The sequence below is a fragment of the Salmo salar genome, chromosome 03, assembly GCF_965601325.2.
Source record: "Salmo salar chromosome 03, fSalSal1, whole genome shotgun sequence".
Classification (NCBI taxonomy): Eukaryota; Metazoa; Chordata; class Actinopteri; order Salmoniformes; family Salmonidae; genus Salmo; species Salmo salar.
In genome coordinates this window covers 78,701,388-78,718,144 of record NC_138293.1, presented here as the reverse complement: position 1 = coordinate 78,718,144, position 16,757 = coordinate 78,701,388, and the positions used below count along the sequence as shown (strand labels likewise).

Sequence of the window (16,757 nt, the reverse complement as noted above, 5' to 3'; positions counted from 1 at the left end):
GTGTGGAGGGGAGATTGGGATAGAGATGGACATTCAACAGGACGGGATAGAGATGGGGTGTTTACACTCACCTCTCAGCCCGTTGAGCTCTCCCACCCAACAGTGCTCATCTTTCTGGGAAAAAATCTTTTAAAAAAGACAAAAACAGAGGGATGAGATGGAGGAGTGAGAGTTAGTCACTTATGTAAAACGTTTTTTTTTTTTTGTTCTTACACGCACGTTCACACAAATTTTTCACGCTGTGTTTGCAAAAACAAAGTCAGTGTGCTGCTAACAGTATAGCTTTCCCACTGTCCCTGTCCCATACCGGGCTCTAACTAGTGATACTCTACTCGCAAACACACGTGACCAACTTCCTTGACAACGTACCAACGGATTGAGCTATACAAATACACGGCAACATTTAAAGAAAGCTGTGGAGTGAAACTACAGCACTTAACTCCATTACATGTATGTGTTCTGTCCACTCACTGTGATGATATCGTTCTTCCTGAAGCCCAGTTCGTCGTCGTCATGGCGCTCAAAGTCCAGCAGGGCTTTGGCCCGTCTCCGTCGGTTACGAGACACAACCAGGAAGTTCTCGTGGTCTCTCTGGTGGCTCTCCATGGAGTAGTCTGGAGTCAGGTCCTGAGAGGAGGAGGGACAGAGGGAGGGAGAAAGATGAAGAGAAGGCGAGAGGGACATAGATTAATCTAATTAGCTCAGAATGTGCTAGTGACTTGTGCATCAAACATGTCAATCAGAATGACTCTACTACATCCTAACTAACTGTGTCGCAGTGTGAAGCACCATTGATTCAGTGATTTGATTTAATGACCGAGTGACTCATTGTTGGGTAACATGACTCACAGTGCTGCTGTGTCAGGGGAAGAATTCAATTATATGACTCATGCCACGATTACACCAGGCACTGCCTAAAGCCATCAAACTACTGGAGATCAGTCAAGGGAAAGGGGGATAACCTAGTCAGTTGTACAACAATGCATTCAACTGAAATGTGTCTCTGAATCAGAGAGGGGCAGAGGGCTGCCTTAAACTGACATCCATGTCTTCGGCACCCAGCATGGGGGAGGACAAGAGATGCATACATTCAGTGACTTAACGGCCAGCGACTATGAGCTCAAAGACCAGAAAGTCCCAGATTTCTGCAAATAAGCAGCAAGGCGACCACAAGATAACCAATTGAAGGAGGGACTTCCTCGCTAGCTGTGTCACCATGCCAGATAGGCTAAGGTGACATTGTGCATGGTGTTTAGGGAGCTTCTCTCTTAAACGCGGGGTCAGTGAAACTGAGTCGATTCAGTAAGCTGATTCAGTAGTGAGACTCACGGTGCTGGTGTGTTGGGAGTCCAGACAATTATACGATTCAGTAATCTTATTCACTAGTGAGACTCACAGTGCTGGTGTGTTGGGGGTCCAGACAGCTATATGATTCAGTAATCTGATTCAGTAGTGAGACTCACAGTGCTGGTGTGTTGGGGGTCCAGACAGCTATATGATTCAGTAATCTGATTCAGTAGTGAGACTCACAGTGCTGGTGTGTCGGGGGTCCAGACAGTGGAAGTGTTCAGCGGTGCGGGTGATGGCCTCTCGGAGCGCTGCTACCAGCTCTGTCTGCTTGATGTTCTTAGACTTGAGAGCCTCCGCCTCGTCCTCACCCCACAACAGAGAGCTCAGAGTGGACTTCCTACGTACCAACTGTCTCCTCACAACCTATAGACACACTCTGGTTAGACAAGCCATCACACACACACACACACACACACTGTTACTATCAGACCACTCACTTTATTGAGGTTGTTGTTGAGTGTGTGGGAGTTGTTGGTGTTGAGCTGGGCTTGCTCATTGAGGATGTAGGCCAGGTGTTTGTTCCTCTGGGTCTCCAGCGTGTCCTGGGACAGCGCCCCCGCCAGCCTCATGGCCTCCCCCAGTACTGCAGCCCCGTCACCCAGCTGGCTGGGCAGATCGGACAGCGTGTTGAAGATGGACGCAGAGTTCTCAGAGGACACCAGCTCCTCCTCCTGTAGGGGAGAGAGGAGAAGGTCAACCTCCTGTAGGGGGGAGAGGAGAGGGTTAAACAGGGGAATGACCAATCCCAAATCCCCAAGACACTTGTAGGCCTCTAGATCTGAAAGGGTTGGATAGATGTAAGAAAAAAAGGTGGAGTTATTACCGTATGATTTTCAATAGCAATCCAATCCTTTCTGATCTACACAGGTCTAGGGAGTAGGGGTTGGTTTAAAATCAAACCAGCAACCAGCCAGCCAATCAACCAGCCAGCCAATGAGAAACAACTATCCCACCTTGATCTTGAGCATGCCCAGTGTGACCTGGAAGAGGACCACAGAGCCCTGGTAGAACAGCAGGTCCCAGATCCTCAGCAGGATGCGGATGTCCACCACACTGGCAAACGATGTCAGGAACCAGTGCAGCGTGATCGGAGACAACTCTGGGGGAGGGGAGGAGACGAAGTGAAATGTTAGGACACACAGGCAGGTTGGTCTCCTACACTACACCTGGCATTCTTAGCAATGTTTGTGGCCTCTAAACACCAGACTTTAAAAGCCTTGTTATTGCAGTTTCCCTGTAGGTCCCCTAGATCGCTATGTACATGTTTACATTAACATTTTAGTCATTTAGCAGACACTTTTATCCAGAGTGACTTACACTAGTGCATTCAATCTTAATTTAGCTGGGTGAGACAACCACATTTCAGAGTCACAGTTCCTTTTTCCTCAATAAAGTAGTTACCAGCAAAGTAGGAAAAGACAAGTGAGAGTGTTAAAGTGTAAAGAACCCCCCATCTCTCTCACCGATGTCGTGCTCCTGCAGAAGCCTGTCCAGGCTTGGTAGGTACTGGACTATGAGCTGTCTGAGGACCCTCTGGTCTGTCTGGACCCCCAGCAGGGTGGAGGAGAAGTAGGAGGGTGGCAGCAGGTCCTCGATCAGGGCACACATCATCCACAGCACGTCCTCCTCCTCCAGGAACAGCAGCAGACATGACACCACCTGGGGATGGGGAGAGGGTGGAGAAAAGGAACAGAATAGATCTTTATTGTCCCCGTTGGGCAATTCGGTTGCAGCAAAAATACAGTCTGGGCTGATACAAATTACAGTAGAGGCATTACAAACTCCCTAGATTAAAGAGTTAATCAAGAACACAAGATCAAAGTTATATTTAAAATACTATTTAAAACGTGCAGGTGGTGAGAGAGTGAGAAGTTCTTAACCTTTTCTGAAAGGGACCTGGATCATATGCCAGGTCTTTGCCAGCCAGAGGAAAGTGTATAGACCGTAACAACACAATAGAGTACAGTGAAGGTCCTCCTCACCATGCCTGTGCCCTGGCAGTAGCCAATGTCTGGGTAGAGCCATGCAAGGCCCCGCAGTACCCGCCTCAGCCTGGGAACACCCACACTCTGCAGGCTGCAGAAACACGCGTTGGAGGGCATGGTCCTCAACAGGTCCTTCTCTATCTGAGAGAGGGGATGGACGGAGAGGGAAGAGAGGGGGTGGAGAGAGAGAGGGGAAGGGATGGACAGAGAGGGAAGAGAGGGGGTGGAGAGAGAGGGGAAGAGGGGAGACAAAGAGAGGGGGGGAAATATTGTTTTTCAACCAATGTGTTGTAAGAGTTTACAGATTTATTAGCATCTATAAATTAATAATCAAGCATTAATAAATCCCCTTGTAAATCACTTATATTTTTTAAACAGGTTAACAATGTTTGATCCTCCATCACAGATTTTCATCAAGGGAGACAAACATCTTACATCATCAGTACCATTCCACCCCTCCACCTGGAGTCATCTGGATGTACAGTACCTCAGCATCCAGTACCTGTTTGGCAGCAGTGGTCTCGTCATTGGTGCTGTTCTTAACGATCTCTTTGTAGGAGATCTCTGTAGTCCTCTTCTTCTGCAGAGCTCCAGACAGACGCATCCACAACTAGCACGACCAGAGAGAGGGGGCAGTGAGACAACAGACATCTCTGAATCAGGTTATATACCGTAGTAGGAGTTGGCCCTTTGACCACTTTACCTCCCATTACTGGTCTGTGGTTTCATTCTGCCTTTTCCCTTTGTTAAAACCTCTACTGCTGTGTTTTCCCCCCTCTAGGCCCCCTCACCTGTGGTCTCATGCTGTGTGGTATGCCACCCAGCACCAGGGAGCGGAGGCGTTCAGAGCGGGGCAGGACGGGGGAGATGAGGTCCCAGGTCAGGTCTCCTACGGTGTGGTTGTGGGTGAACTCCAGGTGGGCCTGCCAGCGTAGCCTCTGCTGGGGGTCCTCTCTCTGGGGCTCTGGCCTCGGCTCTACGCCATCTGGAGGAGGGGGAGAGGGGAAGATGGTGTTCAACTTCAGTTATCGTTGTTCAGTGTTAAACCCCTGCATTCCTGTTACTTTGGCACTCAGTCTGCTTCCCCTGTTTAATTGGTTTCTCCTCCTCCTCCACCAAGGTCTGCTTCCCCTGTTTGAATGGTTTCTCCTCCTCCTCCACCAAGGTCTGCTTCCCCTGTTTGAATGGTTTCTCCTCCTCCTCCACCACCAAGGTCTGCTTCCCCTGTTTGAATGGTTTCTCCTCCTCCTCCACCAAGGTCTGCTTCCCCTGTTTGAATGGTTTCTCCTCCTCCTCCACCAAGGTCTGCTTCCCCTGTTTGAATGGTTTCTCCTCCTCCTCCACCAAGGTCTGCTTCCCCTGTTTGAATGGTTTCTCCTCCTCCTCCACCAAGGTCTGCTTCCCCTGTTTGAATGGTTTCTCCTCCTCCTCCACCAAGGTCTGCTTCCCCTGTTTGAATGGTTTCTCCTCCTCCTCCACCAAGGTCTGCTTCCCCTGTTTGAATGGTTTCTCCTCCTCCACCAAGGTCTGCTTCCACTGTTTGAATGGTTTCTCCTCCTCCACCAAGGTCTGCTTCCACTGTTTGAATGGTTTCTCCTCCTCCACCAAGGTCTGCTTCCACTGTTTGAATGGTTTCTCCTCCTCCACCAAGGTCTGCTTCCCCTGTTTGAATGGTTTCTCCCCCTCCACCAAGGTCTGCTTCCCCTGTTTGAATGGTTTCTCCTCCTCCACCAAATGTCTGCTTCCACTGTCCTCCCCTGTTTTAATGGTTTCTCCCCCTCCAAAGACCTCCTTCCACTGTCCTCCTGAATTGATCACAGGCATTGAATTGATCGGTCACACGTTGCATACTGTAACTGTACAGCTATGGCTGAAAAAAATCTGAAAGACGATGGCCAGAGCTTACCCATGATGTCGCGTAACGATTTTAGTCATTAAGTCAGTTTTAGTCAATGTATAGAATATTTGGGCTTGAAATGACAAATCCGAAGTGCCCCTTTGTGCAAATTTGTGTGAATGCGGTGTCTTTTCCTATGATATATGACATACACATTATTTTCAGCCTAAATTACACTTCAGGGCTGGGTTTTATTTGAGTGTTACCACCAACCAGCATGCCATTGTTTATTCATCAGAAACAGGTGCAGTATTATTCATTTTCATGATCATGAGATAAGTCATTGTGTTGCCCATCATTTCACTTCCCGTGAGAACCATGAGCACAGGCTGACTTGGCTTTGTTGTACCGCAGCCGAAGCCTGCCAGTAGCCTACCTCCCAAAGGTTGCAGTGTCCATTACAATGTAGAAAAACACATCAGCTTTCTTTCAATAGTAATCCATATTACCGGAGCGTCATATTTTTTCTAACAATTTCAATGGCGGATTCGTGGACGCAATTTAGGGAAGATGCCACAACTATGGAGATAAAAATAGACGGCGAAGTCAAAGATAGGCCAGTGGTTTCCATCTGTGGAGTAGTTTTCCCTAAATCAATGCTTATGACTTGCCGTGACCCAGATTGAATTAGTGTTGAACAACAAGGAAGAACTGAACTGTCTTTTGATCCAGGGAAAAGAAAGAGAGAGGGCTGAGCGCAACCCACCACGGTAGTCAACTCTTAATCTACTGAATGACTGCTAACATATTGCTGGGTGAGTCTAGACCGATATCATTTAAAAGAACCAAATCAGGTTAAAATGTATGCATGCAATGAGTGATACATATCTGTGATGTAGAAGGTTAGAGTCCTTTGTTTGCTTTCTTAAAAGGTTAGAGTCCTTTGTTAAAGGTTTGAGGCCTCTGTTTTTGTTAAAGCACTATCAGTTAAATAAGCAACAATTGATTAAGGGTGTGAAACCTTGTTGCATAGAAGTAAGTTGCTAGTTAAGAAGCAATTGTTACACGTGTGGTTAATGTAAGCCTTGTGAGCATTCAACAAGCTTTTGAAGTGAACACAAGTTTTATGGGTAACCAGGACCTACAGAAACAATTTGTGTTCTATAGATATGTTTGAATCCTCAAGGGGTTATACAAACACACACATTTTGGGGTTAAATAAATACATAAACGTATAGATATATATTATACAACTTTTGAAGTTAATGTAATGTCATTGTTAAGTGAGAAAACCACTGGAGAAGGGGGGAGAACAGCTCCTCCGGATGTGAGCATGAAAAATATTTTAACTTCACTGTCTAGTGATATGAAGAACCATTTCAAAGTAGAGATGTGTAGGCAAGAGAAATAAATATTCCGTCATTGTTGACAAAGATGGAATATGGAATCTGTCTGATATACAAAAATCTTGGGGAAAAATACAGAGAATGACTAACTCGTTGACAAAAACACAATGGTCTAACGGTATTAAATAAGAAATAAGAATAAGGGATGAGAAATTGTCTTGATAAGCATGATTAGACATTGCAGAGAGATTACTTTACAAGCATCTCGCTACACCCGCAATAAAATCTGCGAAACATGTGTATGTGACCAATAAAATTGATTTGATTTAAAGATAGTTTGAGGGCTCTTGGTGAACAGATAAAAACCTTAAAAGAAGGAATTCAACAATTACAGGCAAGGGTCGTAAAAGCAGACTTGGCCCCCTCCTGTGGACCCTTTGTTCCCTCAATCTACCCTCAGGCTGAGTTGCGCAAGGATGATCAGGTTTCAAGCATCTGGTCAGCATTGGCTGGCTTTGAGTCAACAGATACTGACAGCGGTGACGAACGATGTCTTAACGTCATCGGGGTAGGGGGCAGTATTTTGACGTCCGGATGAAAAGCGTGCCCGTAGTAAACTGCCTGCTACTCAGGCCAAGAAGGTAGGATATGCATATTTTTTGTAGATTTGGATATAAAACACTCTGAAGTTTCTAAAACTGTTTGAATGAGTATAACAGAACTCATATGGCAGGCAAAAACCTGAGAAAAAAATCCAACCAGGAAGTGTGGAAATCTTGAGGTTTGTAGTTTTTCAAGTGATTGGCTATCTAATACACAGTGTCTGTGGGGTTATTTTGCACTTCCTAAGGCTTCCACTAGATGTCAACAGTCTTTAGAAAGTTGTTTCATGCTTCTACTGTGAATGGGGAGAGAACAAGTACATATGGAATCAGATGACTGAGAAAATGACATGAGCTCAATCTCGCTCGCTCCCGTGAGAGTTAGGTGTGTTCCATTTCATTTCTGAAGACAAAAGGAATCATCCGGTTGGAATATTATGGAAAATTTATGATAAAAACATCCTAAATATTGATTCTATACATCGTTTGACATGTTTCTACGAACTGTAATATACAGTGGGGGGAAAAAGTATTTGATACCCTACTGATTTTGTACATTTGCCCACTGACAAAGAAAGGATCAGTCTATAATATTAATGGTAGGTTTATTTGAGAGACAGAAATAACAACAAAAGTATCCAGAAAAACACGTCAAAAATGTTATAAATTGATTTGTATTTTAAGGAGGGAAATAAGTATTTGACCCCCTCTCAATCAGAAAGATTTCTGGCTCCCAGGTGTCTTTTATACAGGTAACGAGCTGAGATTAGGAGCACACTCTTAAAGGGAGTGCTCCTAACCGCAGCTTGTTACCTGTATAAAAGACACCTGTCCACAGAAGCAATCAATCAATCAGATTCCAAACTCTCCACCATGGCCAAGACCAAAGAGCTCTCCAAGGATGTCAGGGACAAGATTGTAGACCTACACAAGGCTGGAATGGGCTACAAGATGATCGCCAAGCACCTTGGTGAGAAGACGACAACATTGGGTGCGATTATTCACAAATGGAAGAAACACAAAAGAACTGTCAATATCCCTCGGCCTGGGACTCCATGCAAGATCTCACCTCGTGGAGTTGCAATGATCATGAGAACGGTGAGGAATCAGCCCAGAACTACACGGGAGGATCTTGTCAATGATTTCAAGGCAGCTGGGACCATAGTCACCAAGAAAACAATTGGTAACACACTACGACGTGAAGGACTGAAATCCTGCAGCGCCCGCAAGGTCCCCCTGCTCAAGAATACATATACATGCCCGTCTGAAGTTTGCCAATGAACATCTGAATGACTCAGAGGACAACTGGTGAAAGTGTTGTGGTCAGATGAGACGTTCATATTTATATCCAAAAACAGCATTTTACATTGGTGCGTGATGTTCAGAAAATGTATTCCCACCAAAACGTCCGGTGAATGTGCACATCAATTTACAAAAATACTCATCATAAACGTTGACAAAATATATAACAATTATAGATAGACTACCCCTGGATGCAACCGCTGTGTCAGATTTTAAAAATAGCTTTACGGAGAAAGCACATTTTTCAATATTCTGAGTACATAGCTCAGCCATCACGGCGAGCTATACAGACACCCGCCAAGTTTGGGGCAACCTAAACTCAGAATTAGTATTAGAAAAATTCTCTTACCTTTGCTGATCTTCATCAGAATGCACTCCCAGGACCGTTACTTCCACAAGAAATGTTGTTTTTGTTCCAAATAATCCACTTATGTCCAAATACCTCCGTTTTGTTCGTGCGTACAGATCACTTATCCAAAGGCATAACGCACGAGCGAGGAACCAGAGACGAAAAGTCAAAATGTTCCATTACCGTACTTAGAAGCATGTCAAACACTGTTTAAAATCAATCTTTATGGTATTTTTTACGTAAAATTCCGATAATATTCAAACCGGACAATAGCGTATTCATTCAAGGAGAAAAAGAGGGAACAGCGTGCTCGCGTGACCGCGCATATCCAATCCCGTTGTTGCCAGGCAGTCCACTCAGAAACTGAGCTCCTATTATCTGCCCAGTGACAGGAGAATGCTCAAACCACTTTCTGAAGGCTTTAGATAGCCAATGGAAGCCTTTGGAAGTGCAACGTAACCCCACGGATACTGTAGTTTCGAAAGGGACTAGAAAGAAGAACTACAATTCTCAGATCCTCCACTTCCTGGTTGACTTTTTCCTCAGCTTTTTGCCTGCCATATGAGTTCTGTTATACTCACGGACACCATTCAAACAGTTTTAGAAACTTCAGATTGTTTTCTATCCAAATCTACTAATAATATGCATATTCTAGTTTCTGGGCCAGAGTAGTAACCTGTTTAAATTGGGTACGTTTTTCATCCGGCCATGAAAATACTGCCCCCTAGCCCAGACAGGTTAACGACCTCCTCAAGGGAGACCCTGATTCAAAATACTCTGTAGACTTCACGGAAGAACAGAAAGAGGTTTTTGGCCAGCTTAAACTAGCTCTGCATCAGTGCCGGAATTGGGCATTCCAGACTCAGGCCAACCATTCACCCTCTTTGTGGCTGAAAAAGGTGGCTACATGACCTGTGCTGACAAGACCATGGTGATTGTCCCTGATGCTATGCAGAATATCAGAAAGGGAAGAGGACAGAATGGAATATTGTCTACATATGTGTGTGTGTGTATGCATGTGTGTGTTTTACTGAGGATGGGCCTCTGAGATAGCACTGACAGAGGAGATGTACGACGTCTTTTGATAATAACACCTAAAGAGCATTCCAGAGGACATGAGCTAATGGTTCTGTTCTATACCGTACCAGGGAGAGACAGTTCCAGTTTGGAGTAGGAGGACCAGACACTGGTCTATACAATGAACACTGTTGATAGACAAGTTGCTGTCTGCTATGTTTTATAGATATCTTTCATACAAAACATAACCTTGTGACCCATTCTATGTATCTGTGGTTCGTCATGTACGTTGAGAGGGGTGCATCTTGGCTATAAAAGATCTTTGTACTTTTGTGTAATCACTTTTCAATGGTTCATTAGAGATAGCGCATCATTGAAAGTCAAAGTGCTTATGCAAAAGCTCTTAATATTTAAAGATGTAGTTTAAGTATAACTCTGACTGGTGTGTAAAGTTTAACTCTCCTCATTTGGTAATGCAGAAATTAGCCACCACAGATGACCAGAAAATGATAAGCTTCTATGTTGTATACCGCAGTCGTCATATTAGGGATATCTAGGTGAAATGTCCAACTTTCTCCTGAAAAATCAGGACATGCTTACTTAGGGAAATCTATGTGAAATATCAATCTCTCCTGAAACCAGGACATGTTACTTTCACTTTTTTGTTTCCTTCATTACAGGTTATGAGAATCTACCGTCTGACGACTACCAGTGAAGTGTTAGAAGTCCTTATCAACCAGTGGAATGAAAGTAGAATTCCTCACTACCAGCAGACTGTCAGAACATCATATTTAATAGTTATATATGTGGGACTGATACCACTATGGAAGAGCTGGTCACTTTTAAAGGACTTGGTGAATGATTACCTTGACAATAGGACGATTGAATATTATTGTCTTGCAGACTATTTATTTTGTGAGTTTCCTCCTACAGAATGTGGTAGGAATCGTAAGGGACATCATTACACCTGTTAACTTCTTTAGGATAGGGGGCAGTATTTTCACGTCCGGATAAAAAACGTACCCGATTTAATCTGGTTACTACTCCTGCCCAGAAACTAGAATGTGCATATAATTAGTAGATTTGGATAGAAAACACTCTAAAGTTTCTAAAACTGTTTGAATGGTGTCTGAGTATAACAGAACTCATATGGCAGGCCAAAACCTGAGAAGATTTCATACAGGAGTGCCCTGTCTGACAATTTGTTGTCCTTCTGCTGCATCTCTATCGAAAATACAGCATCTGTGCTGTAATGTGACATTTTCTAAGGCTTCCATTGGCTCTCTAAAGCCACCAGAAAGTGGAATGGGGTGTCTGCTGTCTCTGGGCAAAGAACAGCAGCAGAATTTGTAAGTGGTCAGCCTGGGGACAGTGACACTGGAGATGCGCGTTCACGAGACTACTCCATTTTTTTCTTTCAGCCTTTGAATGAATACAACGTTGCCCGGTTGGAATATTATCGCTATTTTACGAGAAAAAATGGCATAAAAATTTATTTTAAACAGCGGTTGACATGCTTCGAAGTACAGTAATGGAATATTTTGATTTTTTTTGTCACGAAATGCGCTCACGCGTCACCCTTCGGATAGTGACCTGAACGCACGAACAAAACGGAGCTATTTGAATATAACTATGGATTATTTGGAACCAAAACAACATTTGTTGTTGAAGTAGAAGTCCTGGGAGTGCATTCTGACAAAGAACAGCAAAGGGAATCCAATTTTTCTAATAGTAATTCTGAGTTTAGGTTGTCCCAAACTTGGTGGGTGTCAAAATAGCTAGCCGTGATGGCCGAGCTATGTACGCAGAATATTGCAAAATGTGCTTTCGCCGAAAAGCTATTTTAAAATCTGACACCGCGATTGCATAAAGGAGTTCTGTATCTATAATTCTTAAAATAATTATGTATTTTGTGAACATTTATCATGAGTAATTTAGTCAATTCACCGGAAGTCTTCGGTGGGTATGCTAGTTCTGAACATCACATGCTAATGTAAAAAGCAGGTTTTTGACATAAATATGAACTTGATTGAACAAAACATGCATGTATTGTATAACATAATGTCCTAGGAGTGTCATCTGATGAAGATCAAAGGTTAGTGCTGCATTTAGCTGTGGTTTGGGTTTATGTGACATATATGCTTGCTTGGAAAATGGCTGTGTGATTATTTGTGTCTATGTACTCTCCTAACATAATCTAATGTTTTGTTTTCGCTGTAAAGCCTTTTTGAAATTGGACAATGTGGTTAGATTAACGAGTTTTATCTTTAAAATGGTGTAAAATAGTTGATTGTTTGAGAAAATTGAATTGTGGTATTTTAGTTGGTTTTGTATTTCGCGCCGTGCGATGCCATTGGCTGTTGGCTAGGAGTCCCGCAGGCGGAACGGGGTTCCGCTAGCGGAACATCTGTCCTCACCAGGTTAATACTTATTTTCAATAACATTGTTAGAAATCCGTTTCTTATTGTAACAGCAAGTAAAATATGCCCTTTGTGTTTTATAGAAATGCAAGGTGTTTAATGTAAATAATTTTATGCTTACTTCTGTTTTTTTTATACTGTGTCTATTTTTTGGTTTTCTAAAAATACATTTTAAGTATATTTCTTTTAAAAATGTTCTAGGGGGGAGTGTAAGAATATTTTAAGATAATATACAATGCAGAGGACTAAATGTCAAGATGACTAAAGGTCAAGAGGGAATTAACAATCAATGGAAATAGTGTTTTTTCTGTAATAGGGAATTAATGATCTACGGGTCAGAGACACGGGAGGAATTTGTCTAGGCATTGAGCCTGAAACAGGATACTTGTTATTTGGCCATTGGCCAAAGGAATTCTAATTGGTCAACCACAGGCTAGGGTTGGGTTATAAAAGTACATCCTGTCCCTTTGTTCTGTGGAAAGAATCACTGAGGACAGGTATGCCTGGTATGGCAACTGCTCGGCCTCCGACCACAAGGCACTACAGAGGGTAGCGCGAACGGCCCAGTGCATCACTGGGGCCAAGCTTCCTGCCATCCAGGACCTCTATACCAGGCCGTGTCAGAGGAAGGCCCTAAATTGTCAAAGACTCCAGCCACCCTAGTCATAGACTGTTCTCTCTGCTACCGCACAGCAAGCGGTACCGGAGCGCCAAGTCTAGGTTCAAGAGGCTTCTAAACAGCTTCTACCCACAAGCCATAAGACTCCTCCTGAACAACTAATCAAATGGCTACCCAGACTGTTTGCATTGCTCCTGCTTCTTTTACACCGCTGCTACTCTGTTGTTATCATCTATGCATAGTGACTTTAATAACTCTACCTACATGTACATATTACCTCAACTAACCGGTGCCCCCGCACATTGACTGTACCGGTACCCCCCTGTATATAGTCTCACTATTGTTATTTTACTGCTGCTCTTTAATTACTTGCTACTTTTATTTCTTATTCTTATCCATATTTTTAAAACTGCATTGCTGGTTAGGGGCTCGTAAGTAAGCATTTCACTGTAAGGTCTACTACACCTGTTGTATTTGGCGCGTGTGACTAATAAAATTTGATTTGAATGAAAATCTACCTCTCAGTATAACATCTATGATTTGTCCTCTTTGAATAAACCTATTTTCCTCCCCTGATTTGCTTTGGGGTCTGTGTTACTGAAGAGTAACATCGACTGCTAACACAGCCATAGACCCAGCTGGCTAATCTGTTGAATACGGTGTAGGTAAAAAAGAAAACCAGCAACAGATAACATTAGCTAGCTAGATAAGGTTAGAAAGACAGCCAGCAAGCTAGATAAGGTTAGCATGCTAGCTAGCTACACTGACAGCTGTCAGTGCCCTATTTGCTGATGTTTATCAACTCCACATGTAAATTCCCACACCTAATTCATGAATAATTAAACTCAGCAAAAAAAGAACCGTCCCTTTTTCAGGATCCTGTCCTTCAAAGATAATTCGGAAAAATCCAAATCACTTCACAGATCTTCATTGTAAATGGTTTATACACTGTTTCCCATGCTTGTTCAATGAACCATAAACAATTAATGAACATGCACCTGCGGAACGGTCGTTAAGACACTAACAGCTTCCAGATGATAGGCAATTAAGGTCACAGTTATGAAAACTTAGGACACTAAAGAGGCCTTTCTACTGACTCTGAAAAACACCAAAAGAAAGATGCCCAGGGTCCCTGCTCACCTGCGTGAACATGCCTTAGGCATTCTGCAAGGAGGCATGAGTACTGCAGATGTGGCCAGGGCAATAAATTGCAATGTCCGTACTGTGAGACGCCTAAGACAGAGCTACAGGGAGACAGGACGGACAGCTGATCATACTCGCAGTGGCAGACCACATGTAACAACACCTGCACAGGATCAGTGCATCCGAACATCACACCTGCGGTACAGGATGGCAACAACAACTGCCCAAGTTACACCAGGAATGCACAATCCCTCCATCAGTGCTCAGACTGTCTGCAATAGGCTGAGAGAGGCTGGACAGAGGCCTGTTGTAAGGTCGGTCCTCATGAAACATCAACGGCAACAACGTCGCGTATAGGCTGAGAGAGGCTGGAGATAGGCCTGTTGTAAGGTAGGTCCTCACCAAGCATCACCGGCAACAACGTCGCCTATGGGCACAAACCCACCGTCGCAAACCCACCGTGGACCAGATAGGACTGGCAAAAAGTGCTCTGCACTGACGAGTCGCAGTTTTGTCTCACCAGGTGTGATGGTCGGATTCGCGTTAATCGTCGAATGAATGAGCGTTACACCGAGGCCTGTACTCTGGAGCGGGATCAATTTGGAGGTGGAGGGTCCGTCATGGCCTGTGGCGGTGTGTCACAGCATCATCGGACTGAGCTTGTTGTCATTGCAGACATCCTCCTCCCTCATGTGGTACCCTTCCTGCAGGCTCATCCTGACATGACCCTCCAGCATGACAATGCCACCAGCCATACTGCTCGTTCTGTGCGTGATTTCCTGCAAGACAGGAATATCAGTGTTCTGCCATGGCCAGCGAAGAGACTGGATCTCAATCCCATTAAGCACGTCTGGGACCTGTTGGATCAGAGGGTGGGGATAGGGCCATTGCCCCCAGAAATGTCTGGGAACTTGTAGGTGCCTTGGTGGAAAAGTGGGGTAACATCTCACAGCAAGAACTGGCAAATCTGGTGCACTCCATGAGGAGGAGATGCACTGCAGTACTTAAAACCTGTTGGGGATGGCGGGCAGTATTGAGAATTTTGAAAATAATATGTGCCCATTTTTAACTGCCTCCTACACCAACTCAGAAGCTAGGATGTGCATATTATTAACAGATTTGGATAGAAAACACCCTGAATTTTCTAAAACTGTTTAAATGGTGTCTGTAAGTATAACAGAACTCATATGGCAGTCAAAACCCTGAGACAAATTCTGACAGGAAGTGGATACCTGATGTGTTGAATTACTTTTAAGCCTATGCCATTGAAACACACAGGGACGTATTAATCATTGAGCACTTCCTACGCCATCCACTAGATGTCACCAGTCTTTACAAAGTGGTTTGAGTCTTCTACTGTGAAAACTGACCGAACAAGAGACTTAGAACGTTGGTCATAAGCGGATGGCCGATACGACTCTGGCGCGCGAGTGCATGTTTGGGTACTCTCGTTCCAATACGTTTTAAAAGAGAATGCAATCATCCGCCTTGAATATTATTGAAGTTCTGATTGAAAAAGGCCCTAATGATTTATGCTATACAACGTTTGACATGTTTGAACGAAAGTAAATATTTTTTTTCCCTCTTTGATGAAGACAAGTCCGGCGGGCGTCGTTTATGTTTTTGAGTAGCCTACAGGACGCGCTAACAACACGGAGCTTTTTGGACATAAATTATGAGCTTTTCCGAACAAAACTACATTTGTTATGGACCTGGGTTTCCTGGAAGTGCCTTCTGATGAAGATAATCAAAGGTAAGGGATTATTTACATAGTATTTTTGATTTTAGATCTCTCCAACATGGCGCTTAGTCTGTATCGCAAAGCCTATTTTTCTGGGCGCAGTACTCAGATTATTGCAAAGTGTGATTTCCCAGTAAAGTTATTTTTAAATCTGGCAATGCGGTTGCGTTCAAGAGATGTTAATCTATAATTCTTTGAATGACAATATAATATTTTACCAATGTTTTCGAATAGTAATTATTTAACCTCTATGGGCTAGGCGGGACGAATTCGTCCCACCTACGTAACAGCGACTTGAAGCCTGTGGCGCGATTTTCAAAACCTTAAAAATCCTATTACTTCAATTTCTCAAACATATGACTATTTTACAGCTATTTAAAGACAAGACTCTCGTTAATCTAACCACACTGTCCGATTTCAAAAAGGCTTTACAACGAAAGCAAAACATTAGATTATGTCAGCAGAGTACCAAGCCAGAAATAATCAGACACCCATTTTTCAAGCTAGCATATAATGTCACAAAAACCCAGAAGACAGCTAAATGCAACACTAACCTTTGATGATCTTCATCAGATGACAACCCTAGGACATTATGTTATACAATACATGCATGTTTTGTTCAATCAAGTTCATATTTATATCAAAAACCAGCTTTTTACATTAGCATGTGACGTTCAGAACTAGCATACCCCCCGCAAACTTCCGGAGGAATTCGCTAACATTTTACTAAATTACTCACGATAAACGTTCACAAAAAGCATAACAATTATTTTAAGAATTATAGATACAGACCTCCTCTATGCACTCGATATGTCCGATTTTAAAATAGCTTTTTGGTGAAAGCACATTTTGCAATATTCTAAGTACATAGCCCAGGCATCACAGGCTAGCTATTTAGACACCCGGCAAGTTTAGCACTCACCATAATCATATTTACTATTATAAAAGTTTGATTACCTTTTGTTGTCTTCGTCAGAATGCACTCCCAGGACTGCTACTTCAATAACAAATGTTGGTTTGGTCCAAAATAATCCATCGTTATATCC

The 16,757-nt window shown here is 43.4% G+C and overlaps 1 protein-coding gene across 5 annotated transcripts in view; it reads right to left on the bottom strand.

Annotated features, from left to right (window-relative positions):
• LOC106592858 (small G protein signaling modulator 3) overlaps nucleotides 1-16,757 on the bottom strand; it is a 46,601-nt gene that overhangs the window by 4,641 nt on the left and 25,203 nt on the right. For 2 of the 5 annotated variants that reach the window (XM_045715474.2, XM_045715475.2), the window contains exons 5-13: nucleotides 4,127-4,320; nucleotides 3,823-3,945; nucleotides 3,333-3,476; nucleotides 2,814-3,009; nucleotides 2,304-2,449; nucleotides 1,788-2,051; nucleotides 1,531-1,713; nucleotides 472-627; nucleotides 72-126 (exon numbers count right to left, since the gene is read on the bottom strand). In XM_045715474.2, the coding sequence (XP_045571430.2) occupies nucleotides 72-126; nucleotides 472-627; nucleotides 1,531-1,713; nucleotides 1,788-2,051; nucleotides 2,304-2,449; nucleotides 2,814-3,009; nucleotides 3,333-3,476; nucleotides 3,823-3,945; nucleotides 4,127-4,320 (1,461 nt within the window). The remainder of the gene's footprint in view (nucleotides 1-71; nucleotides 127-471; nucleotides 628-1,530; nucleotides 1,714-1,787; nucleotides 2,052-2,303; nucleotides 2,450-2,813; nucleotides 3,010-3,332; nucleotides 3,477-3,822; nucleotides 3,946-4,126; nucleotides 4,321-16,757) is intronic. The other 3 variants (XM_045715477.2, XM_045715476.2, XM_045715478.2) reach the window with 3 other exon arrangements.